The 22,585-nt window shown below is 41.9% G+C and overlaps 1 protein-coding gene across 1 annotated transcript in view; it reads right to left on the bottom strand.

The window, feature by feature from the left end:
• The window catches only part of LOC112249865 (relaxin receptor 1-like), a 60,543-nt gene that overhangs the window by 1,708 nt on the left and 36,250 nt on the right, over window positions 1-22,585 (bottom strand). Inside the window, exons 2-11 of the mRNA XM_042309712.1 lie at window positions 8,479-8,550; window positions 4,593-4,664; window positions 3,837-3,908; window positions 3,658-3,732; window positions 2,758-2,829; window positions 1,766-1,837; window positions 1,567-1,638; window positions 1,225-1,296; window positions 1,068-1,139; window positions 155-384 (exon numbers count right to left, since the gene is read on the bottom strand). Coding sequence (XP_042165646.1) covers window positions 155-384; window positions 1,068-1,139; window positions 1,225-1,296; window positions 1,567-1,638; window positions 1,766-1,837; window positions 2,758-2,829; window positions 3,658-3,732; window positions 3,837-3,908; window positions 4,593-4,664; window positions 8,479-8,550 — 881 coding nt within the window. The remainder of the gene's footprint in view (window positions 1-154; window positions 385-1,067; window positions 1,140-1,224; window positions 1,297-1,566; window positions 1,639-1,765; window positions 1,838-2,757; window positions 2,830-3,657; window positions 3,733-3,836; window positions 3,909-4,592; window positions 4,665-8,478; window positions 8,551-22,585) is intronic.

Here is a 22,585-nt window from a genome sequence, read left to right as displayed (position 1 = left end):
TTTCAGGGCACTTAGTTCATATGCATAGATTTTCATGAGATTAGTTGTTTATGCACTGTGTGGTGCTCAATGTATTTCAAAAAATAATTAGTTAGCTAAGTACAAGTTATGTGAAGTGATTGCTGCCCTCATTGTGTTGAGGTAGTCTACTCACAGCACAGTGATATGATGGCCATGGTGTGGTGCTGGTTTTCGGATGCAATGCAAGACCGCAGGCATATCACAAAAACGTTGCCAAAGCAGATGATGAAGGCCACCACCCACACAAAAACGCGAAGGATGATGTTCGCAAGAAGATTCTCAAATGTTGAAATCCCATCAGTGTTTGGCTTGCAACTTCGCACATTAGGAGAGTAGCCACAGTATTCAAATTTCTTAAAATAACTGGGTCAATAAGAAAAAAATGACAATATCACAATTAATCACTTTTGAACAAACTTCCTTCTGAAGTTTTATCATTGATCATGTTGACAGTTTCACTTTTATATTGATATGGTTGACAGTTGACAGGTTTGTTTAGGGTATACAGTATGCTTTGTCAGAGAATAATTAGCTGACAAATGGATGTAATTAAATACAGTGCAGAATTGGCCTCTAACCAGGCTTTGGTACTTTGCATGCAGTGTGGACCTGACCTGTGCTGATTAACCATTATTGTTGATTAAACATTATTTGCAGTAACAAGACCTCACTACACAACAAGAAAGATAGCTGTTCATTTTAGGCGTCAATTTGCTGTATAGTGGCCTAATTAAGCTTGTATAAGCTGCTAATAAGTAAGTAGCTTACCAGACACTTAAATAGTCCTGTATTATGCATGCATACGAAGCCATGAATTCATTAGTTGTTGGCGGATAATCGGCAACAAATGTTTAGACATTTACTCATACTATATTTAGCCTGTTTTTACCCTCTAGGCCTACAGTAAGCTACTTAAAAAATATGAAATTCCAATTAGCAGCTTCTACAGGCTTAGTGCCTTGCTGTTTATACAGTATGGACACATGAAATTAAATGTCGATGACATAACAATAATAAATGAAGACATAAGATATACCGGTACTCACATATGGGCCAAGTTCCGAAGAGAGCGAAACATCTGAATACTGATGTTTGGTATGTCGACCTCCTCTATACTCCTGAGGGGAAACAGAAAAGTCACTATTTCTCAAATTCACTAAAACTAGTAAACCATGTTACATAAGTATGAAATTCGTTACTTACAGAGATTGCAAATTGACAAACATGTCAAACTGATCATCATAGATATGAGTCAGAGGGTTATTTGAGATGTTCCTGAGAGAAGAGGAGGAGGGGGGCATCAATACAGGGCAGGTTATACCACTTTGATTTATGCCCCTCCACTCTGTGGTCAACATGGCCCCAATGCCAGATCGATGAAAAGTAAAGTTAATAAACTGAAACTCAACAATATAAAGTTATACTTTTGGCCTACTTGATCGTACAAAGCGGATCAAACGCTTTCAGTAAATCCATAACGAGAACATCTTTCAAAACAATAAATATATCAGGGCTAGGATGCAAGTAGTCATTGGATATACTTACAACTGTTTTAGGTTTTGAAGATTTGTAAATGTAGTTGGTGAGAACTCCTCAATTTTGTTTAAAGATACGTCCCTGGAATGACAGTTTAAATGAATCCATTGACAAAAAATATTTTCAACAATGAAATACATTACTGTATTTGGACATATTACAACATTATTTGACCCATATAATGTTGTGTGAAGTAGAGTTAACTCACAAGTCTATCAGGTTTGGCATGCCAGAAAATATTCCCTCCTCAATAGTTTGTATTCTGTTTTTTCGAAGAGCCCTGCAAAATAAATGTTTCTATAAGTGATCATTATTATTCAAGAACAGTCTCTATAAGACCAATGACATTACTTGAATAGTAGTAGGCCGACAGCCATTTGGATACACTGCTTGTTAGATTTGTAGAATTATAATTTGATAGTAACATTACTGTAAGTATTTCTTAAAGGAATGATGTACAATTTATACAGTATGAAAGCAAAACAAATTCTCTACTCCCACTAATACCTATCAGACTCAGTTTGTGTTACCTGTCTGTTCAAATTTGATTTATTCATTTGACTCATTCCTCACCAGATGAAGTCCAGCCCTGCCTCAATAATTCAATACACTTAAGCTGACATCACAGGATACATATTTAGCACTCAGGGTTGGATGAGTCAAAGAGACAGAGTATTTCCAGGCTCTCAACCACCCATGGCCTCCCCTATCTCCTTCAATTGAGAGAGCTAATGCACCCCATGTATATCAGATTGGAATTTTGCTTTCCTGACTCCTCATTGTTCTCACCATCACACATGGCCTTAGAAGCAATCGCCAGTGATAGAAACGGCCAACTTAATATGTGTAGGCTCCAATTGTTTCTCTCCCTCAGACTGAATTTCATTACCAGCTGCAGTAGTGCAGATGCTCCAGACAGAAGTATATAACTTTAACATAAGCACCATTTACCAGTCTTGGTTTTACACCAGAAAATTTCTCCTTAGAGTATGGCAGAATTTAATTTGAAATATAAATCCTATGAAAACCGAGCATGTGTCTTCTTTCATTGCGTTCATCTCTCTCTCTAGTGCAGATGGAATTGTTTCAAATGCAATTATTGACAGTAAGGCATTCTATCCAATTGGATTTGGTACAAAGATGAACAAATATTGTAAAGAAATTGAGGAAACTATATAGTCTAAATTCAACTAAACTCACAATACTGTCAGAGTGGTGCAGTTTTGAAAGCTGGAAACCCACAAAGATGATATCTTGTTCCCCTCCAGTTCTCTGTGAAAAACATGCGTCAGATCATTCTGGCATTAATGAATGATATCTGCATCGGTATCTGGTAGTTGGTACATGAACAACATGAAAAACTACATGAATTTCACTTCTGATCTCATGTGAAGATAATGTAATAAAGTGTGGTCACAAGTAAAAGCAACATGTGACAACATGAAACTACATGTGAAAACATTTAAGCACATGTGAAAACATGATCTTGTGAAATAAATGTGACAACATAGGGATGCAACATTTCTAAATGTGACACCATGAAACTACACGTGACAATATTAAAACGTTTTTTTACATGTGAAAGTGAAAATTCAATTTTCACGTGAGAGATTTTCATGTGAAAAATGTTCATGTGTTCATATGTTTTTCACCTGCAGTTCACATTTGAGGTGAATGCATGTTATTCACCTCACATGTGAAAAGATGGTGTTAACATATGGTTTCAGATGTGTAGAACTGACCTCATTTGTCTTTTGTTATCACATGTGAACACTTCTGCACATGTGAAAACAGAAAGTTTTTCAGATGAAAATCCATATGTGAAACTTCATGTAAAATATCATCATGTGAAGTGTTCCAAAACCACATGGTTTCACATGATTTCACATGTGAAATCGAGATTTTCATTGAGAAGTCATGTGGTTTTTCCATATGGGTAATAATGAGTTTTGTGAAAAGAGATACTGTTGCAGAGTGATTATGGCAAACAGAGTCATAAATAATACACCTGATTATGAGAAAACATGATTTAGAGTTGTCAAATACAATCAAATATATTATCCATCATAATGGGTTAGGTATTATTCTGTTGTTACTTACAGCCAGTTTAATCTAGGCATTTCCTGGCAGACAGATTTCTTGGGGATGGATTCTAGGGAATTGTTCAGCAAAGACCTGCAGCAAAATTAAATTACATTTAAAGAGCGTGTTGGTTAAATGATGACGTGTATCTCATGAGATCTTAATTAAAGTAATAAGCACAGTGGCATGATACTTACAGGAAAAATAACGATTTCAGCCCCTCAAACGATTTCTGTCTCAGAGATGCTATTCTATTTTCATCAAGAATCCTACACCCATACAGACCAGAGGAAAATATATCAATTTATTTGTCACACTAAACCCTATAATTGTCATATTACTTTAGAAAAAAATCTATAGAAAGCTTCAGCAGCTATACTGTTGTAATTACTGTTGTCAAAGAGAACAACGTTAATGAGCATTAGTACATGGGCCATGATATCATACCATCATGTATCATACCTGAGGATTGTTAGCTACACCATAAATGTCACACTGTATCATACTTTATGCTCATTGCTTTCTTGGGAAAATAGAGCAGCATAAACAAGATTCTGAGGCATTCTCTGAGGCATTTCATAACGAAGGTGGCTTTAAAGGGATAGTTCAAGATTTTAGCAATTAATCTGATCCCATAGACTTCCAGTCATTATGCTATTCCTCGTTAGCAATCGCATCAGAAACTACCTCCAACTTCCTTCAAACTACACACAGAGACATAAAAATGGTATCCATCAGTTTCCTGATTCTGGATAAGTAGAAAAAATAACTATCCCTCGAACTATCCCTTTAAGGTCACTGAAAACAACTGCCCAGTGTAGCACAGTTTCCAACAAGATATACAGGTGTTTTTGTATCAATTAAATAAATACTGTCTACAATCTCATGAATCCCACTGAGGCACTGAAGGAATCTTAAGGTCACTGAAAACATCCTCCCCCCAGTTGACTTACAGCCACTCCAGGTTCCAAAGGTCTTCAAAAATGCCAGCCTTCAACAACGTAATCCGATTCTGACTGAGAAATCTTATCACAGCAGGCCAGTTTTAAAAGAGATAAGGAGGTAAATGTAAAGATAAAAAGCAATATATTAATATTTGATATGGGACAACATAGAGTAAATAAAACAATATTGTCAAAGTGCAGATATTCAACTGCTTGCAAATGTGGAATGAGGTAAGGTAGGGTAACATCCACCTGTTCCTCATGCAAATTCTATCTGAGTGTATAGGGACAGAGCACTGACACATTTTCCATGTCGTTGTTTGTTTTCCCCAGCCCTACAACCTACACCAATAATCAGGAATGCAGAGGAGATACACTAACATCAAGCTGGATGTGAAAAGTAGGAGTTGATTTCCTGTCAACTATCCAAGGCTAGCTGTCAGAGAAAATAGAAGAAACTGAGTGTACAAACATTAGGAACACCTGCTCTTTCCATGACATAGACTGACCTGGTGAATCCAGGTGGAAGCTATGATCCCTTATTGATGTCACCTGTTATATACTCTTCAATCAGTGTAGATGAAGGGGAGGAGACAGGTTAAATAAGTATTTTTAAGCCTTGATATAATTGAGACATGGAATGTGTATGTGTGCCATTCAGAGGGTGAAAGGGCAAGACAAAATATTTAAGTGCCTTCGAACGGGGTATGGTAGTGACCCCCACATTCTGAAATGGCCTTTTTGTCCCCCCTAGTTTTATAATTGGAATGTGATACAAACTAGGATGCGGTGTGCTTTAGGACCATGCGGACACCTCTGAGCAGTTAGGTAGGCTGTTTGGAGTGTTTATCCGACTGGATAAAAAATATCCGACTGGATAAAAACAAAATACAGTGGGGCAAAAAAGTATTTTGTCAGCCACCAATTGTGCAAGCTCTCCCACTTAAAATAGGTACACTTCAACTATGACAGACAAAATGAGCAAAGAAATCCAGAAAATCACATTGTATGATTTTTAATGAATTTATTTGCAAATTATTGTGGAAAATAAGTATTTGGTCACCTACAAACAAGTAAGATTTCTGGCTCTCACAGACCTGTAACTTCGTCTTTAAGAGGCTCCTCTGTCCTCCACTCATTACCTGTATTAATGGCACCTGTTTGAACTTGTTATCAGTATAAAAGACACCTGTCCACAACCTCAAACAGTCACACTCCAAACTCCACTATGGCCAAGACCAAAGAGCTGTCAAAGGACACCAGAAACAAAATTGTAGACCTGCACCAGGCTGGGAAGACTGAATCTGCAATAGGTAAGCAGCTTGGTTTGAAGAAATCATCTGTGGGAGCAATTATTATTATTAAATCCTGCAGTGCCAGAAGTGTCCCCCTGCTTAAGCCAGTACATGTCCAGGCCCGTCTGAAGTTTGCTAGAGAGCATTTGGAAGATTGGGAGAATGTCATATGGTCAGATGAAACCAAAATATAACTTTTTGGTAAAAACTCAACTCGTCGTGTTTGGAGGACAAAGAATGCTGAGTTGCATCCAAAGAACACCATACCTACTGTGAAGCATGGGGGTGGAAACATCATGCTTTGGGGCTGTTTTTCTGCAAAGGGACCAGGACGACTGATCCGTGTAAAGGAACGAATGAATGGGGCCATGTATCGTGAGATTTTGAGTGGGGCATTGAAGATGAAACGTGGCTGGGTCATTCAGCATGACAATGATCCCAAACACACCGCCCGGGCAACGGAGGAGTGGCTTCATAAGAAGCATTTCAAGGTCCTGGAGTGGCCTAGCCAATCTCCAGATCTCAACCCCATAGAAAATCTTTGGAGGGAGTTGAAAGTCTGTGTTGCCCAGCAACAGCCCCAAAACATCACTGCTCTAGAGGAGATCTGCATGGAGGAATGGGCCAAAATACCAGCAACAGTGTGTGAAAACATTGTGAAGACTTACAGAAAACGTTTGACCTGTCATTGCCAACAAAAGGTTTATAGAAAGTATTGAGATAAACTTTTATTATTGACCAAACACTTATTTTCCACCATAATTTGCAAATAAAATCATAAAAAATCCCACAATGTGGTTTTCTGGATTTTTTTTCTCATTTTGTCTGTCATAGTTGAAGTGTATCTATGATGAAAATTACAGGCCTCTCTCATCTTTTTAAGTGGGAGAACTTGCACAATTGGTGGCTGACTAAATACTTTTTTGCCCCACTGTATATAGATATTCTATGCTGGTTTTATTTTATTTTTACCTCCATTTTTCTTCCCAATTTCGATCTTGTCTCATCGCTGCAACTCTCCAATGGGCTCGCGAGAGGTGAAAGTGGAGTCATGTATCCTCCGATACATGACCCCCTGATAGGTGAGAATTGTCTGTTAATTGAATGATTAGAATATTCCGCCCTGAAACATATAATTGTATGGAATTGATTATAATGTATAAAATCATAATCAATAAATGTGTAGTCCTAGTCAGAATTAGGGTAAAACAATATATCTTTATGGTATTTTAAACACAGACTGTCTGAGCTTGGTGCCGACCTGACTAGAGATTTGGGAGAGAACGGGGAGTACGTCTCAAGGACAAGGTCACTATCTCTGTCGGCTGGGTAGTGAGACAGACAGTGTGTGCATAGCAAGACATGTGTTTGCGTCTGTTTGCGTGCATGTGTGTGTGGGTATGTGTGTATGTGCGTCTGTTTGTGTGTCTGTTTATGTGTGTGCATATGGCTGTGTGTATGTGTGGGCGTGAGAAGTCAGTATAAAATGATTTGTATTCTTGACTTCAGAACGTTCCCGTGAATAAACATTTAACTGTGGGAGACCGGGCCTCTGTCGGTTTTCATTCGGCCAGGATCTTACAAATTCTGGTTTGCAGACTGAGAGTAAAATAATTAAATTGGGTGATGTACCTGGAGAACATAATTCTCTTATCTCCCCCCTAACACGCTCCTTAATACCTGCCAGTTTAACCAGGAAGCCAGCCGCATCAAAGGAAACACCGTTCAACTGGCAACCGGAGTCAGCCTGCATGGCCTGCCAACCATAAGGAGTCGCTAGAGCGCGATGAGCCTAGTACTGCCCCTCTGGCCAAACCCTCCCCTAACTGGGACGATGCTGGGGAAATTGTTCGCCGTCCTATGGGACTCCCAGCCATGGCCGGTTGTGGCACAGCCCGGGAATTATCCCAGGTCTGTAGTATTTCCTCTAGCACTGCAATGCAGTACCTCAGACCGCTGCACCACTCAGGAGGCCCACTGCTGGGTTTTTCACACTCAACAGTTTCCCGTGTGTATCAAGAATGATGCACCACCCAAAGGAATCCAGCCAACTCGACACAACTCTGGGAAGTATTGTAGTCAACATGGGCCAGCATCCCTGTGGAACTGAGGCTGTTCTGAGGGCAATAGGGGGTGCAACTCAATATCAGGACGGTTTTCCTAATGTGTTGTACACTCAGTGTATACTCTTCAGGATGCCTTGATTCATAATGACTGTCCTCTGTGTGAATCCTGAAGGAGGTGGATGAAGGGGTTTCATGTGTTCCCTTAATTACAGACCAGACGGATTTATGTCCACTAGACCTGGGCACTTCACACGTCTCAGGTTTGTATATCGGAGGACGACTACAGTATCTGAATCTGTATGTATAAACACTTCTCAAGGAAGCGCCAGTAAAAGGGTCAGTGTATTCAATGACTGGTTTTCTTTGATTTCAAGGAGCTAAACACCATACTACAGTACTACATTCTACATAATGTTCAATAAAAAAATTGCATGAAGTATGATGTATCCCAGGACAACAATTTGTGGTGATGTAGGGATATACACATGGTACCACAGGTCAGACAGTGGTGGCCCATAATGAATTAGGACATACAGTCTTCTTAGTGAGTAGAGTCCTGAGAATGCCTGCTTGGAGATTCTTTTGATCCTGTTGTCTTCCAGGTGTCTGTGGAATATAAATACATTGTTAAAGGTTTAAATGACAAAGGCCTGGTTTAATGAGAAGGAAAATAAGATCTCATCAATAATCTTACACCTGTTGTATTCGACAAATGTGACAAATAATTTAATTTGATTTGTAATCTATGAGACAAAACTACATGACGATTGTCAGAGTGAGGATAAATATATTGAGGATTATCATTATGTTAGTATAAGACAAACACAACTTTTTTAATTAACAACTTAAATTTAAAAGAATGGCTGCATCCTGCCTTTTCATAAGTATGGATGAATAGACAAATGTACTGAATGAATACGTTATTTCAAACTATGATTATTTTGTGTCATTTTATTGCTGATTTTTAATCTGATTTATGTCTACTAGACCTGGACGCTTCACACGATTTTCATTCGTCTGCATTCACATTAGACATACAACTTGAATTGCATCCATTTAAAGGTCCTGAACAGTCATCTTTTTTCCCAAGAAAAATAGCATCTGAGTTAACTAAACCTCACCCATAATGTTTGTTCCCGTTTAAGAATTAGACCAGTTCAAATAACACAAATTGTAAAACAGCATATTTAGATTTTTGGTGGGTGAGTTAAAAATGGAGAAACACCTGGATGCATAGGGTAGGTTAAATGTAAAATACTAGGTCAACTCCAGAAGAATGGAAACACAACATACTCAAAACAAGGAAGCCATGCCTAAACACAGCTACATCAACACCCTTCTTGTCAATTTAACAGGTAAATTGTGAGGAGAAAATTTACCACTGCATTCAGTCGGAACCCCAGAATAAGAGCCCATTTATGCTTGATCCAAAAATGTGGTCAGAGGTGCAGTATGGATGGAGTGACGCAATTGTGAAGCCTCCAAATTGAGCTCTGTATTGCATCGTCGTGTGCCTCTCAAATGTTGTAACAATGCGGAGGGCTCCGTATAGTTCTGCATTGACATTATTGGTTGATGGTAGGGTAGGACGTGAGGTCCTGCATAAACTTAAACTCACTTCCTTCACAACAGCTCTGCGCTGCTCGGAGAAGCCCAAGAAGTATGAATGCCCTGACTTCTATCGAGGCCGTATCACCCTAAATGCTGCACGGCCAATGCAGACCGCAGAATGACCATGTAGCGCCTTTAAGCAGGAGGACAACACTAAAAGGTAGCAAAAACAGTACACGACAACACTTTTAAGGTGCTTACAGACAGGCCACGGTAAGGGCGGAGGTCTCATAGACTTCAATAAGGTGGCAGGGCAGTTCTGCAAGGTTGTGCTCGCTCCTTTGAGTGGTTCCAAAATATATATATTTTTTAAAATTTATTTCACCTTTATTTAACCAGGTAGGCTAGTTGAGAACAAGTTCTCATTTGCAACTGCGACCTGGCCAAGATAAAGCATAGCAATTCGACACATACAACAAAACAGAGTTACACATGGAATAAACAAAACATAGTCAATAATACAGTAGAACAAAAGAAAACCAAAAGTCTATATACAGTGAGTGCAAATGAGGTAAGATAAGGGAGTTAAGGCAATAAATAGGCCATGGTGGCGAAGTAATCACAATATACCAGTTAAACACTGGAATGGTAGATGTGCAGAAGATGATGAATATGCAGGTAGAGATACTGGGGTGCAAAGGAGCAAGATAAATAAATAAATACTGTAGGGGGATGAGGTATGTAGATAGATGGGCTGTTTACAGATGGGCTATGTACAGGTGCAGTGATCTGTGAGCTGCTCTGACAGCTGGCGCTTAAAGCTAGTGAGGGAGATATAAGTCTCCAGCTTCAGAGATTTGTGCAGTTAGTTCCAGTCATTGGCAGCAGAGAACTGGAAAGAAAGACGACCAAAGGAGGAATTGGCGGGTGACCAGTGAGATATATCTGCTGGAGCGCGTACTACGAGTGGATGCTGCTATGGTGACCAGTGAGCTGAGATAAGGCGGGGCTTTACCTAGCAGAGACTTGTACATAACCTGTAGCCAGTGGGTTTGGCGACGAGTATGAAGCGAGGGCCAACCAACGAGAGCGTACAGGTCGCAATGGTGGGTTGTGTATGGGGCTTTGGTGACAAAACGGATGGCATTGTGATAGATCCAGTTTGTTGAGTAGAGTGTTGGAGGCTATTTTACAGATGACATCACTGAAGTCGAGGATCGGAAGGATGGTCAGTTTTACAAGGGTATGTTTGGCAGCATGAGTGAAGGAGGCTTTGTTGCGATATAGGAAGCCATTTCTAGACTTAATTTTGGATTGGAGATGCTTAATGTGAGTCTGGAAGGAGAGTTTACAGTCTAATCAGACACCTAGGTATTTGTAGCTGTCCACGTATTCTAAGTCAGAGCAGTCCCAGAGAATCACCAGCAGCAAGAGCAACATCATTGATGTATACAGAGAAGAGAGTCGGCCCGTGGATTGAAACCCTGTGGCACCCCCATAGAGACTGCCAGAGGTCCGGACAACAGTCCCTCCGACTTGACACACTGAACTCTATCAGAGAAGTAGTTGGTAAGCAAGGCGAGGCAATCATTTGAGAAACCAAGGCTGTCGAGTCTGCCAATAAGAATTTGGTGAATTACAGAGTCGAATGCCTTGCCCAGATCGATGAATACGGCTGCACAGTAATGTCTCTTATTGATGGCAGTTATGATGTCGTTTAGGACCTTGAGCGTGGCTGAGGTGCACCCATGACCAGCTCTGAAACCAGATTGCATAGTGGAGAATGTACAGTGGGATTCAAAATGGTTGGTAATCTGTTTGTTAACTTGGCTTTCGAACACCTTAGAAAGACAGGGTAGGATAGATATAGGTCTGTAGCAGTTTGGGTCTAGAGTGTCACCCACTTTGAAGAGGGGGATGACCGTGGCAGCTTTCCAATCTTTGGGTATCTCAGACGATACGAAAGAGAGGTTGAACAGGCTAGTAATAAGGGTTGCAACAATTTTGGCAGATAATTTTAGAAAGAGAGGGTCCAGATTGTCTAGCCCGGCTGATTTATATGGGTCCAGATTTTGCAGCTCTTTCAGAACATCGGCTATCTGGATTTGGGTAAAGAAGATATGGTGGGGGCTTTGGCTGGTTGCTGTAGAGGGTGCCGGGCAGTTGACCGGGGTAGGGGTAGCCAGGTGTAAAGCATGGCCAGCCGTAGAGAAATGCTTTTTGAAATTCTCAATTATAGTGGATTTATCGGTAGTGACAGTGTTTCCTAGACTCAGAGCAGTGGGCAGCTGGGAGGGCGAGTTAGTTAGGATGACATCTATGAGGGTGCCCGTTTACTGATTTGGGGTTGTACCTGGTAGGTTCATTGATAATTTGTGTGAGATTGAGGGCATCAAGCTTGGATTGTAGGATGGCCGGGGTGTTAAGCATGTCCCAGTTTAGGTCACCTAGTAGCACGAGCTCAGAAGATAGATGGGGGGCAATCAATTCACATATGGTATCGAGGGCACAGCTGGGGGCAGAGGGAGGTCTATAGCAAGCGGCAACAGTGAGATATTTGTTTCTGGAAAGGTGAATTTTTTGAAGTAGAAGCTGGAATTGTTTGGGTACAGACTTGGATAGTAATACAGAACTCTGCAGGCTATCTTTGCAGTAGATTGCAACACCGCCTCCTTTGGCAGTTCTATCTTGGCGGAAAATGTTTTAGTTAGCGATGGAGATTTCAAGGTTTTTGGTGGTTTTCCTAAGCCAGGATTCAGACAAGGCTAAGACATCCGGGTTTGCAGTGTGTGCTAAAGCAGTGAGTAAAACAAATTTAGGGAGTAGGCTTCTAATGTTAACATGCATGAAACCAAGGCTTTTACGGTTGCAGAAGTCAAAAAATGAAAGCACTTGGGGAGTGGGAGTGGAGCTAGGCACTGCAGGACCTGGATTAACCTCCACATCACCAGAGGAACAGAGGAGAAGTAGGATAAGGGTACGGCTAAAGGCTATATACGAACTGGCCGTCTAGCACGTTCGGAACAGAGAGTAAAAGGAGAAGGTTTCTGGGCACGATAGCATAGATTCAAGGCTTAGTGTTTTATTTTTTTATATTTTTTTATTTCACCAGGTAGGCTAGTTGAGAACAAGTTCTCATTTGCAACTGCGACCTGGCCAAGATAAAGCATAGCAGTGTGAACAGACAACACAGAGTTACACATGGAGTAAACAATTAACAAGTCAATAACACAGTAGGAAAAAAAGGGGAGTCTATATACATTGTGTGCAAAAGGCATGAGGAGGTAGGCGAATAATTACAATTTTGCAGATTAATAACACTGGAGTGATAAATGATCAGATGGTCATGTACAGGTAGAGATATTGGTGTGCAAAAGAGCAGAAAAGTAAATAAATAAGAACAGTATGGGGATGAGGTAGGTAAAAATGTTTACAGTCTAGCCAGACACCTAGGTACTTATAGATGTCCACATATTCAAGGTCGCAACCATCCAGGGTGGTGATGCTGGTCAGGCGTGCGGGTGCAGGCAGCGAACGGTTGAAAAGCATGCATTTGGTTTTACTAGCGTTTAAGAGCAGTTGGAGGCCACGGAAGGAGTGTTGTATGGCATTGAAGCTTGTTTGGAGGTTAGATAGCACAGTGTCCACGGAAGGGCCAGAAGTATACAGAATGGTGTCGTCTGCGTGGAGGTGGATCAGGGTATCGCCCGCAGCAAGAGCAACATCATTGATATATACAGAGAAAAGAGTCGGCCCGAGAATTGAACCCTGTGGCACCCCCATAGAGACCCGGACAGCATGCCCTCCGATTTGACACACTGAACTCTGTCTGCAAAGTAATTGGTGAACCAGGCAAGGCAGTCATCCGAAAAACCGAGGCTACTGAGTCTGCCGATAAGAATATGGTGATTGACAGAGTCGAAAGCCTTGGCAAGGTCGATGAAGACGGCTGCACAGTACTGTCTTTTATCGATGGCGGTTATGATATTGTTTAGTACCTTGAGCGTGGCTGCGGTGCACCCGTGACCGGCTCGGAAACCAGATTGCACAGCGGAGAAGGTACGGTGGGATTCGAGATGGTCAGTGACCTGTTTGTTGACTTGGCTTTCGAAGACCTTAGATAGGCAGGGCAGGATGGATATAGGTCTGTAACAGTTTGGGTCCAGGGTGTCTCCCCCTTTGAAGAGGGGGATGACTCCGGCAGCTTACCAATCCTTGGGGATCACAGACGATATGAAAGAGAGGTTGAACAGGCTGGTAATGGGGGTTGCGACAATGGCGGCGGATAGTTTCAGAAATAGAGGGTCCAGATTGTCAAGCCCAGCTGATTTGTACGGGTCCAGGTTTTGCAGCTCTTTCAGAACATCTGCTATCTGGATTTGGGTAAAGGAGAACCTGGAGAGGCTTGGGAGAGTAGCTGCGGGGGGGGCGGAGCTGTTGGCTGAGGTTGGAGTAGCCAGGCGGAAGGCATGGCCAGCTGTTGAAAAATGCTTGTTGAAGTTTTCGATAATCATGGATTTATCGGTGGTGACCGTGTTACCTAGCCTCAGTGCAGTGGGCAGCTGGGAGAAGGTGCTCTTGTTCTCCATGGACTTCACAGTGTCCCAGAACTTTTTGGAGTTGGAGCTACAGGATGCAAACTTCTGCCTGAAGAAGCTGGCCTTAGCTTTCCTGACTGACTGCGTGTATTGGTTCCTGACTTCCCTGAACAGTTGCATATCGCGGGGACTATTCGATGCTATTGCAGTCCGCCACAGGATATTTTTGTGCTGGTCGAGGGCAGTCAGGTCTGGAGTGAACCAAGGGCTGTATCTGTTCTTAGTTCTGCATTTTTTGAATGGAGCATGCTTATCTAAAATGGTGAGGAAGTTACTTTTAAAGAATGACCAGGCATCCTCAACTGACGGGATGAGGTCAATGTCCTTCCAGGATACCCGGGCCAGGTTGATTAGAAAGGCCTGCTCACAGAAGTGTTTTAGGGAGCGTTTGACAGTGATGAGGGGTGGTAGTTTGACTGCTTTGACCTGTGGACAGACACAGGTAAGATAGGATGTGAGTACATTGGAGGTAAACCTAGGCATTGAGTAATGATGAGAGAGATATAGTCTCTAGAGACAGGTGATGTCATCGCATATGTTGGAGGTAGAATAACATGGTTGGTTAAGGTATATTGAGCAGGGCTAGAGGCTCTACAGTGAAATAAGACAGCAATCACTAACCAGGACAGTAATGGAAGAGGCATATTGATATTAGAGAGAGGCATGCGTAGCCAAGTGAGCATATGGGTCCAGTGAGTGGTTGGGCTGACTGGGAACACGGCGATTCAGACAGTTAGCAGGCCGATGCTAACAAGCTAACAGTTAGTAGGCCAGGGCTAAACGAGCTATTAGTTAGCAGAACAGGTTAGCAAGCAAGCAGTTAGCAGGGGCTAGCAGTTTGCCGACCGGGGCAGGCAAGCTAGCAGTTAGTAGACCTGGCTTAGCAAGTTAGCCTATGGGGTACGTAACGATGGGGGTAAGTCTGTTTTTGTCTCTTCGTGCGGTGACGTCAATAGACCAGTCGTGGAGATAGTAGGGTTCCAAGTAGCTCTAGGTAGCTAGCAGGCCTAGCATGTTAGCAGAATTGGCCTTCAGCGGATGTCGCGCCTGAGTGGCCTGTTGGAATCCTCGGGCAGGTTATCTCAGTGTTCCAGTCGTAGAGGATCGGCAGGGTTCCATGCCCCCTACCGGCAGTAGAAGGGGTCCGGATATTGTAGCCGGGGAGTGGGCTTCGGTGGTAGCACAGGAGCCCTTGCTGGGCTAGCTTCAGGCTAATTGGTGCTTGCTCTGGGATGGAAATGCTAGCCAGGAGTAGTCACCCGGGATTGCGGTTAGCTAGTTGCGAAGATCCAGATGAAAATGTTCAGAGTTTGCAGTAGGAATCTGGAGATATGTAGATAAATAGGTCCGTTATGCTCTGGTTTGAGTCACGTTGTTCGATCTGGCGAGATCTTTCCGAGGTTAGCTGATGACCGCTAGCAATGGTTTGCTAACTGATAGCTGGTAGGTAGTTACTGTAGCTGGTTAGCTTCAGTTGAGGGATTCCAGATCCGAAGTAAATAGAAATACTTTAGAAAAAAGCAGATCCACGCCACATTGGGTGAGGCGGGTTGCAGGAGAGTATTTAGAAGTTGAGGTTTAGCTAAATATTTTTAAAAGATATGCGAAGAAAAATATGTAGAAAGATATATACAAGGGACAGGACAAAATACAAAGACGTCTGACTGCTACGTCATCTTGGTATTAATGGAGAAAAAAAATAAAAATAAACTTCAATAGGGCGGCAGGGCAGTTCTGCAAGGTGGTGCTCGCTTCTGTGAGTGGTTCCAAAAGATGAAATTACCTGAAGTCTTGAGCGGCTGCAGCGCATGATGGACCAATGAGCAAAGTTAATCTTGTTAACCAATCAAACAATGTTTTAATGACAACATTTGAGCTGTCATCAATCAGGGACCGCTGGTCTCATGGTGCATTTGTCGTTTACCATGGCCCATGTGTAAGCGACTTTAAATGTGTTACTGTCTAGATATTATCAAATCAGGAGAAGAACAAGTGAATGATGCAGCATAGAGAAAATGTTTGAAGGTAGGGTGGGTTTATAGAGATGGCGAGTTCCAAAATGTCCGAAGTTGAGGGACCAAGTTCCAAAGTGTCCGAAGTTGAGGGGCCGTGCAATTGGCATTCTGACTGCAGGAATGTCCACCAGAGCTGTTGATAGAGAATGTAATGTTAATTTCGTTACCAAAATGTTGTTTTACAGAATTTGGCAGTACGTCCAACCGGCCTCACTACCGCAGACCACGTGTACCCACGCCAGCCCAGGACATTCACATCCAGCTTCTTCACCTGCGAGAATGGCTGAGACCAGCCACCCGGACAGGTGTTGAAACTGTGGAGGCACAATCGAAAAATGTCTGCACAAACTGTCAGAAACTGTCTCAGGGAAGATCATCTCCATCCTCGTTGTTCTCACCAGGGTCTTGAGCTGACTGCAGTTCGACATTGTAACCGACTTCAGTGGGCAAATGCTCACCTGTGGTTGCCCAAAAGGTTATGGAATAACATTGTATTTGTGGTTGGTTCAGGTTCTTGATCACCTCCCTGACCAAGGCCCTTCTGCCCCGATTGCTCAGTTTGGTCGGGCGGCCAGCTCTAGGAAGAGTCTTGGTGGTTCCAAACTTCTTGCATTTAAGAATGATGGAGGCTACTGTGTTCTTGGGGACCTTCAATGCTGCAGACATTTTTTGGTACCCTTCCTCAGATCTGTGCCTCGACACAATCCTGTTTCGGAGCTCTACGGACAATTCCTTAGACCTCATGGCTTGCACTGTCAACTGTGGGACCTTATATAGACAGGTTTGTGCCCTTCCAAATCATGTCCAATCAATTGAATTTACCACAGGTTGACTCAAATCAAGTTGTCGAAACATCTCAAGGATGGTCAATGGAAACAGGATGCACCTGAGCTCAATTTCGAGTATCATAGCAAAGGGTCTGAATACTTATGAAAATAAGGTATTTCTGTTTCCTATTTTTAATACATTTGCAAAAATGTATAAAAAACTATAAAAAATTATGGGGTATTGATGATGCCTTTAAGCAGGAGGATGACAAAAAAAGGTTGCAAGAACAGTACACCACAACACTTTAAAAGGTGCTTACAGACAGGCCATGGTAAGTGGCGGAGGTCTCATAGACTTCAATGGGAGTAGGGCGGCAGGGCAGTTCTGCAAGGTGGTGCTCGCTCCTGTGAGTGGCGCCAAAAGATTAAATTAGCTGAAGTCTTGAGCGGCCGCTGCACATGATTGATGATTTTTTAAATAGTTTTTAAAAATGTAATCAATTTTAGAATAAGGCTGTAACGTAACAAAATGTGGAAAAAGGGAAGGAGTCTAAATACTTTCCAAATGCACTGTATATTCCCACATAAAACACATAAGTAATATACATATATATGTAACACATATAACTTTTCCATATGTGACCATGGGGCAAAGAAGGCATAGTGTGGAATTAGGGGTAGCTACTCAGATGGTTAGCCATTGAATAAACATAAAATGGGGTGCTGGTGTGCTTCTGCACCCCTCTTAGTTCATTGTCACAAATATCCAGCCCATGTCCAGTCCTACTCAGTGTCTCAGTGTGTGTCCCTCAACGTCATTCTGTCTCAGTTGCAGCATTCAAATCGTGGTCATCGTGTGTCTGTGAATCACAACATTAAAGACGATGAGTGATCACAGCATTTCCACAGAGCTATACACAATACAACTTCAGCATTGAGGACAGCATTTTGTTGACAGCATGTTGGTATACACTCTCTACTGTGTGTGAATGATGGAAGAATATTACCCCGGCTGTAGGTTCATTTGAGTGTGTGTGGCAGTGGTGGAAAAAGCACCCAATCGTTATACTTGAGTAAAAGTACAGATACCTTGACAGAAAATGACTCAAGTAAAAGTGAAAGTCAGGCAGTAAAATGCTGCTTGAATGAAAGTCTAAAAGTATTTGGTTTTAAATATACGTAAGTATCAAAAGTAAATTTAATTGCTCAAATATACTTAAGTATCAAAAGTAACAATTTCCAATTCCTTAAATTAAGAAAACTAAACGGCACCATTTTCTTGTTTGTTTTGTATTTATTTACTGATAGCCAGGGACACACTCTAACACTCAGGAATAATTGACAAACAAAGTATGTGTGTTTAGTGAGGCTGCCAGATCAGAGGCAATAGGGGTGACCAGTGATGTTCTCTTGATAAGTGCATGAATTGGACCATTTTCCTGTCCTAAGAATTCCAAATTTAATGAGTACTTTTGGGTGTCAGGGAAAATGTATGGAGTAAAAGAATGGAGTACCTTATTTTTTTTAGGAATGTAGTTGAAGGAAAAGTTGTCAAAAATATGTAAAGTAAAGTACAGTAAACAAAAATTACTTAAGTAGTACTTTAAAGTATTTTTTACTTAAGTACTTTACACCCCTGATGTGTGGTTAATTAGGCCTTGCACATCAACCAGTACTGCTATTCGAATGTCTTCAGAGTGAAGGATGCGTTATATATAAATATCATCTAAATGAATACCTCCCACAATTGTACCCATAGTACAGAATTATATCTTCAAAGAATGGACAGCTTCAGATCTCAATGGCTGGAGTGTGTATAAGCTTTTGTTCCAGCCTACAAATCATAGCCTATCGCCGTGATTCGTTTTGTTGATCATGGTCAATAGATTACGTTGATCAAGTGTTAGAGCTCGGCTGAGACAAAACCCTACACACTCCTGCTCTTCAGGACTTCCTGCAATGACTGAAATAAACCAAAGAAGGAGAATACTGTTCCAGGTTGAAACAGCTTACCTAGTTGAAAGGTTCCGGCAGACCCATGGGTTCTGGAAAAGAGAAGGTTTGCAAATAAGGTTTGTAATTTGGCATCAATAACATGACAGTAATTCTATCTCAAAAACAAAAAATACACTTAAAACTCACCATAGCAGGTAGGACTAAATAAGGTTATGTAACCTTGCCTACTAGGGCTGGGAATTGCCAGGGACCTCACAATACGATATTATCACTATACTTAGGTGACAATACGATATGTATTGTGATTCTGTAGAGGGCTTTCAGTTGCATCACCTAGCAACCGCACCATGTTAGAAGATCAGTCAGTCCTCCAATCGTCCACATGGCTGGCTGCGTTTTGCTATCACTGGAAACTTCAGGACAATTGCCCATATTTCGTTTTTCTAAGGACCCAGAAAACAGAGATAGTGGGAAAACCTATTCAAGTAAGAAAATATATTTTGAAAATGATAGCTACAGGAACTGTGTACAGGCTAACGCAAATGAGCTGCTAACGTAATGTTCGCTAGCTAGCGAACTTTACATACTCTATAGGTAGCCAAGTGAATTAAATATCACCATCTAGTTAACTTCATATTAGCTAGTTAGCTACCTATGTTGATGTATTTATTGTTCTAACTCTAAATGCATTTGTAGCTAAGGAGCTAGCTAGCTAACAGCCATGTAAGAAGGTGAAAAGATTAGCTAGATGTTCCAGCTGTCAGAGAGAGTAGGCTACTCTGGATAGGGCAAGTACCTTTGTGGGAGGACATTATGAAGTTCCAGTCCCTAGCAATAAAAACTGAGGGCAGAGAGATACAGTGCATTTGGAAAGTATTCAGACTCCTTCATCTACATTTTGTTACGTTACGGGGGGCACAAGTGATGGGTTGCACACAAATTATGTATACCGTATACAAATCATTGGTGCCCACCAGTGGAGGCTGCTGAGGGGAGGACGGATCATAATAATGGCTGGAACCGAACAAATGGAATGGCATCAAGAACATGGAAATCATGTGTTTGGTGTATTTGATACCATTCCAATGATTCTGCTCCAGCAATTACCACGAGCCCGTCATCCCCAATGAAGGTGGCACCAACCTCCTGTGGTGCACACACATGCAACAGCCGGCGAACAGACAATCTGACAACACTCTGAATTTTCAAACAACGCAGAGCACACTCACACTGGTGGCAATGCACCCTAAAAGCCAATTCATGCTTGATCTGGAAATGTGGTCCGGCTAAAAGCCAATTTATGCTTGCTTTGCAAATGTGATTCGGAAGCTCCTTATGGAGTGTTTGACGCAATTGTGGTGCCTCTGGAGTCTTGCAAAGGGCAAATCGAGCAACATACCGCATTGCTGTGCACGTCCCAAATTGTGTAACTATACAGAGCTATATGGAGCCCTCCGCCTTGACATAATTGATTGATGGTAGGTGGAGGAGGGAGGGGAGGGGGGGGGTCCTGTATAAACACAAACTCACTTCCTTGACAACTTCCTTCACAACAGCTCTGCTCTGCTACACGAAGTGCAAGAAGGTTGAATGCTCTGACTTTTGCAGAGGCTGCATCACAGTAAATGCTGTTTGGCCGCTGGAGACAACAGATTGACCATGCAGATCCTTTCAGTATAAAAAATGTGAGGCAATTTCTGAGCCTTTCGAAGGCTTGAGAATGCCAAATCGAGCTCAGTACCGCATCGCTGTGCACCTCCCACATTTTGTAACAATGCGGAGGGCTCCGTATAGCTCTGTGTAGCTCCGCATTGACATGATTGGTTGATGGTATGTAAAAGGCAGGAGGTCCTGTATAAACACAAACTCACTCCCTTGACAACTTCCTTCACAACAGCTCTGCTTCACGAAGCGCCAGAAGTATGAATGCTCTGACTTCTGCAGAGGTACACTGCCAGGGCTCTGACCTTCACTCTATAGGCTGTCTCATTGTCGTCAGTGATCCGGCCTACCACCATTGTGTCTTCTTCAAACTTAATGATGGTGTTGGAGTCGTGCGAGGCCAAGCAGTCGTGGATGAACAGGGAATACAGGAGGGGACTGAGCACGCACCCCTGTTGTTGCCTACCCTCATCACCTGGAGGCGTTCCGTCATGAAGTCCAGGATTCAGTTGCAGAGGGAGGTGTTCAGCCCCAGGGTCCTTACCTTAGTGATGAGCTTGGATGGCACTAAATAAATCAAATCAAATCAAGCTTTATTTATACAGCACATTTTAGATATGGAATGGAAAGCAATGTATTTACAGAAAAAAAACAAAGAAAAAACAATGAAAATGTAAGCTGAAATATTTACACAAAAAACAAAAGAATGACAAACTGAACGACTAAAAATCACCCTAAGGAGAAGCAAAGCTAAAAATATGTTTTAAAATATTTTTTGATTATGTCCACAGTTTCGGCCCCCCTTAGGTTCTCGGGCAGACTGGGAGCATAATAATGAAAGGCTGCCTTTCCATGCATCTTGGTCCAAGGCTTTGGCATAATTTAAAGGCCAGTGCCAGAGAACCTGAGGGACCTACTGGATACACAACTTAAAAGCATGTCAGACATGTATTGGGGTGCACAATCGTGGATTGATTTAAAAACCAATAGAATAATTTTTAAAATTAATTCTAAAACTCACAGGTAGCCAGTGCAGAGATCTTATAACCGGTGTAATGTGTGTAATGTGTGCTCTGTATGTTTTGCAGTTGACGAATGATTTTCCTGGGTCGACCAGACAGGAGAGCATTATAATAGTCAAGCCTGCTTGTAATGAAAGCATGGACGTGTCTCTATATCAGCCTGAGAGAGAAATGACTGCACCTTGGCAATGTTCCTAAGGTGGTAAAAAACTCTTGGTCACATTCCTAATGTGTGATTTGAAATGTAGTTAACAATCTACAATAAAACGAAGTTTTTTTTACCTGGTGTGTTATCTTTATTGTCCATGAATTAAAACGTGTGGATAGATTCTCTGTCTGTTCTTTGGCTCCAAGTACAGTGGTCTTGTCCTGATTTACCTGGAGGAAGTTGTGAGCCATCCAAGTATTTAAATTACTAATACAGTCTAATAATGTATCTGTGGAGCTAAATTCCTTTGGAGACACTGAAATGTAAAGCTGTGTATCATCTGCGTAGCAGTGAAAATCATGCTGTGCTTTCTGTTAACACTGCCAAGGGGTAACATATATAAACTGAACCATGCAGGAGTTCACCAAGGTGTTAAGTTCACCAAGGTGACCAAAAACTGTTGACCGGTTAAATAGGTTCGAAACCAATGTAGAACTGGACCGGAGATGGTGTTGAAAGCTGAGCTGTAGTCAGTTAACAGCATTCTCACATACTGTAGGAGTTCCTTTTAACCAGGTGGGAAAGGGCAGTGTGGAGTGCAATAGAGATTGCGTCATCTGTGGATCTGTTGGGGCTATATGTGAATTGGAGTTGGTCCAATGTTTCTGGTATGATAGTGTTGATGTGAGCCATGACCAGTCTTTCTAAGAATTTCATGGCTACAGATGTTAGTGCTACAGGGCGGTGGTCATTTAGACAGGTTACCTTGGCTTTCTTAGGCACAGGGACTATAGTGGTTTGCTTGAAACATGTAGGTATTGCAGACTGGGTCAGTGAAGACACTTAGCGCATGCTCTGAGTACCTGTCCTGGTACGCATCTGATGAGGGTCAGAGCCAGTGTAGTAGGTTTTCGATCTTAGT

Source organism: Oncorhynchus tshawytscha, linkage group LG30 (genome assembly GCF_018296145.1).
Source record: "Oncorhynchus tshawytscha isolate Ot180627B linkage group LG30, Otsh_v2.0, whole genome shotgun sequence".
Taxonomy (NCBI): Eukaryota; Metazoa; Chordata; class Actinopteri; order Salmoniformes; family Salmonidae; genus Oncorhynchus; species Oncorhynchus tshawytscha.
This window is presented reverse-complemented; position numbering and strand designations above follow the sequence as displayed.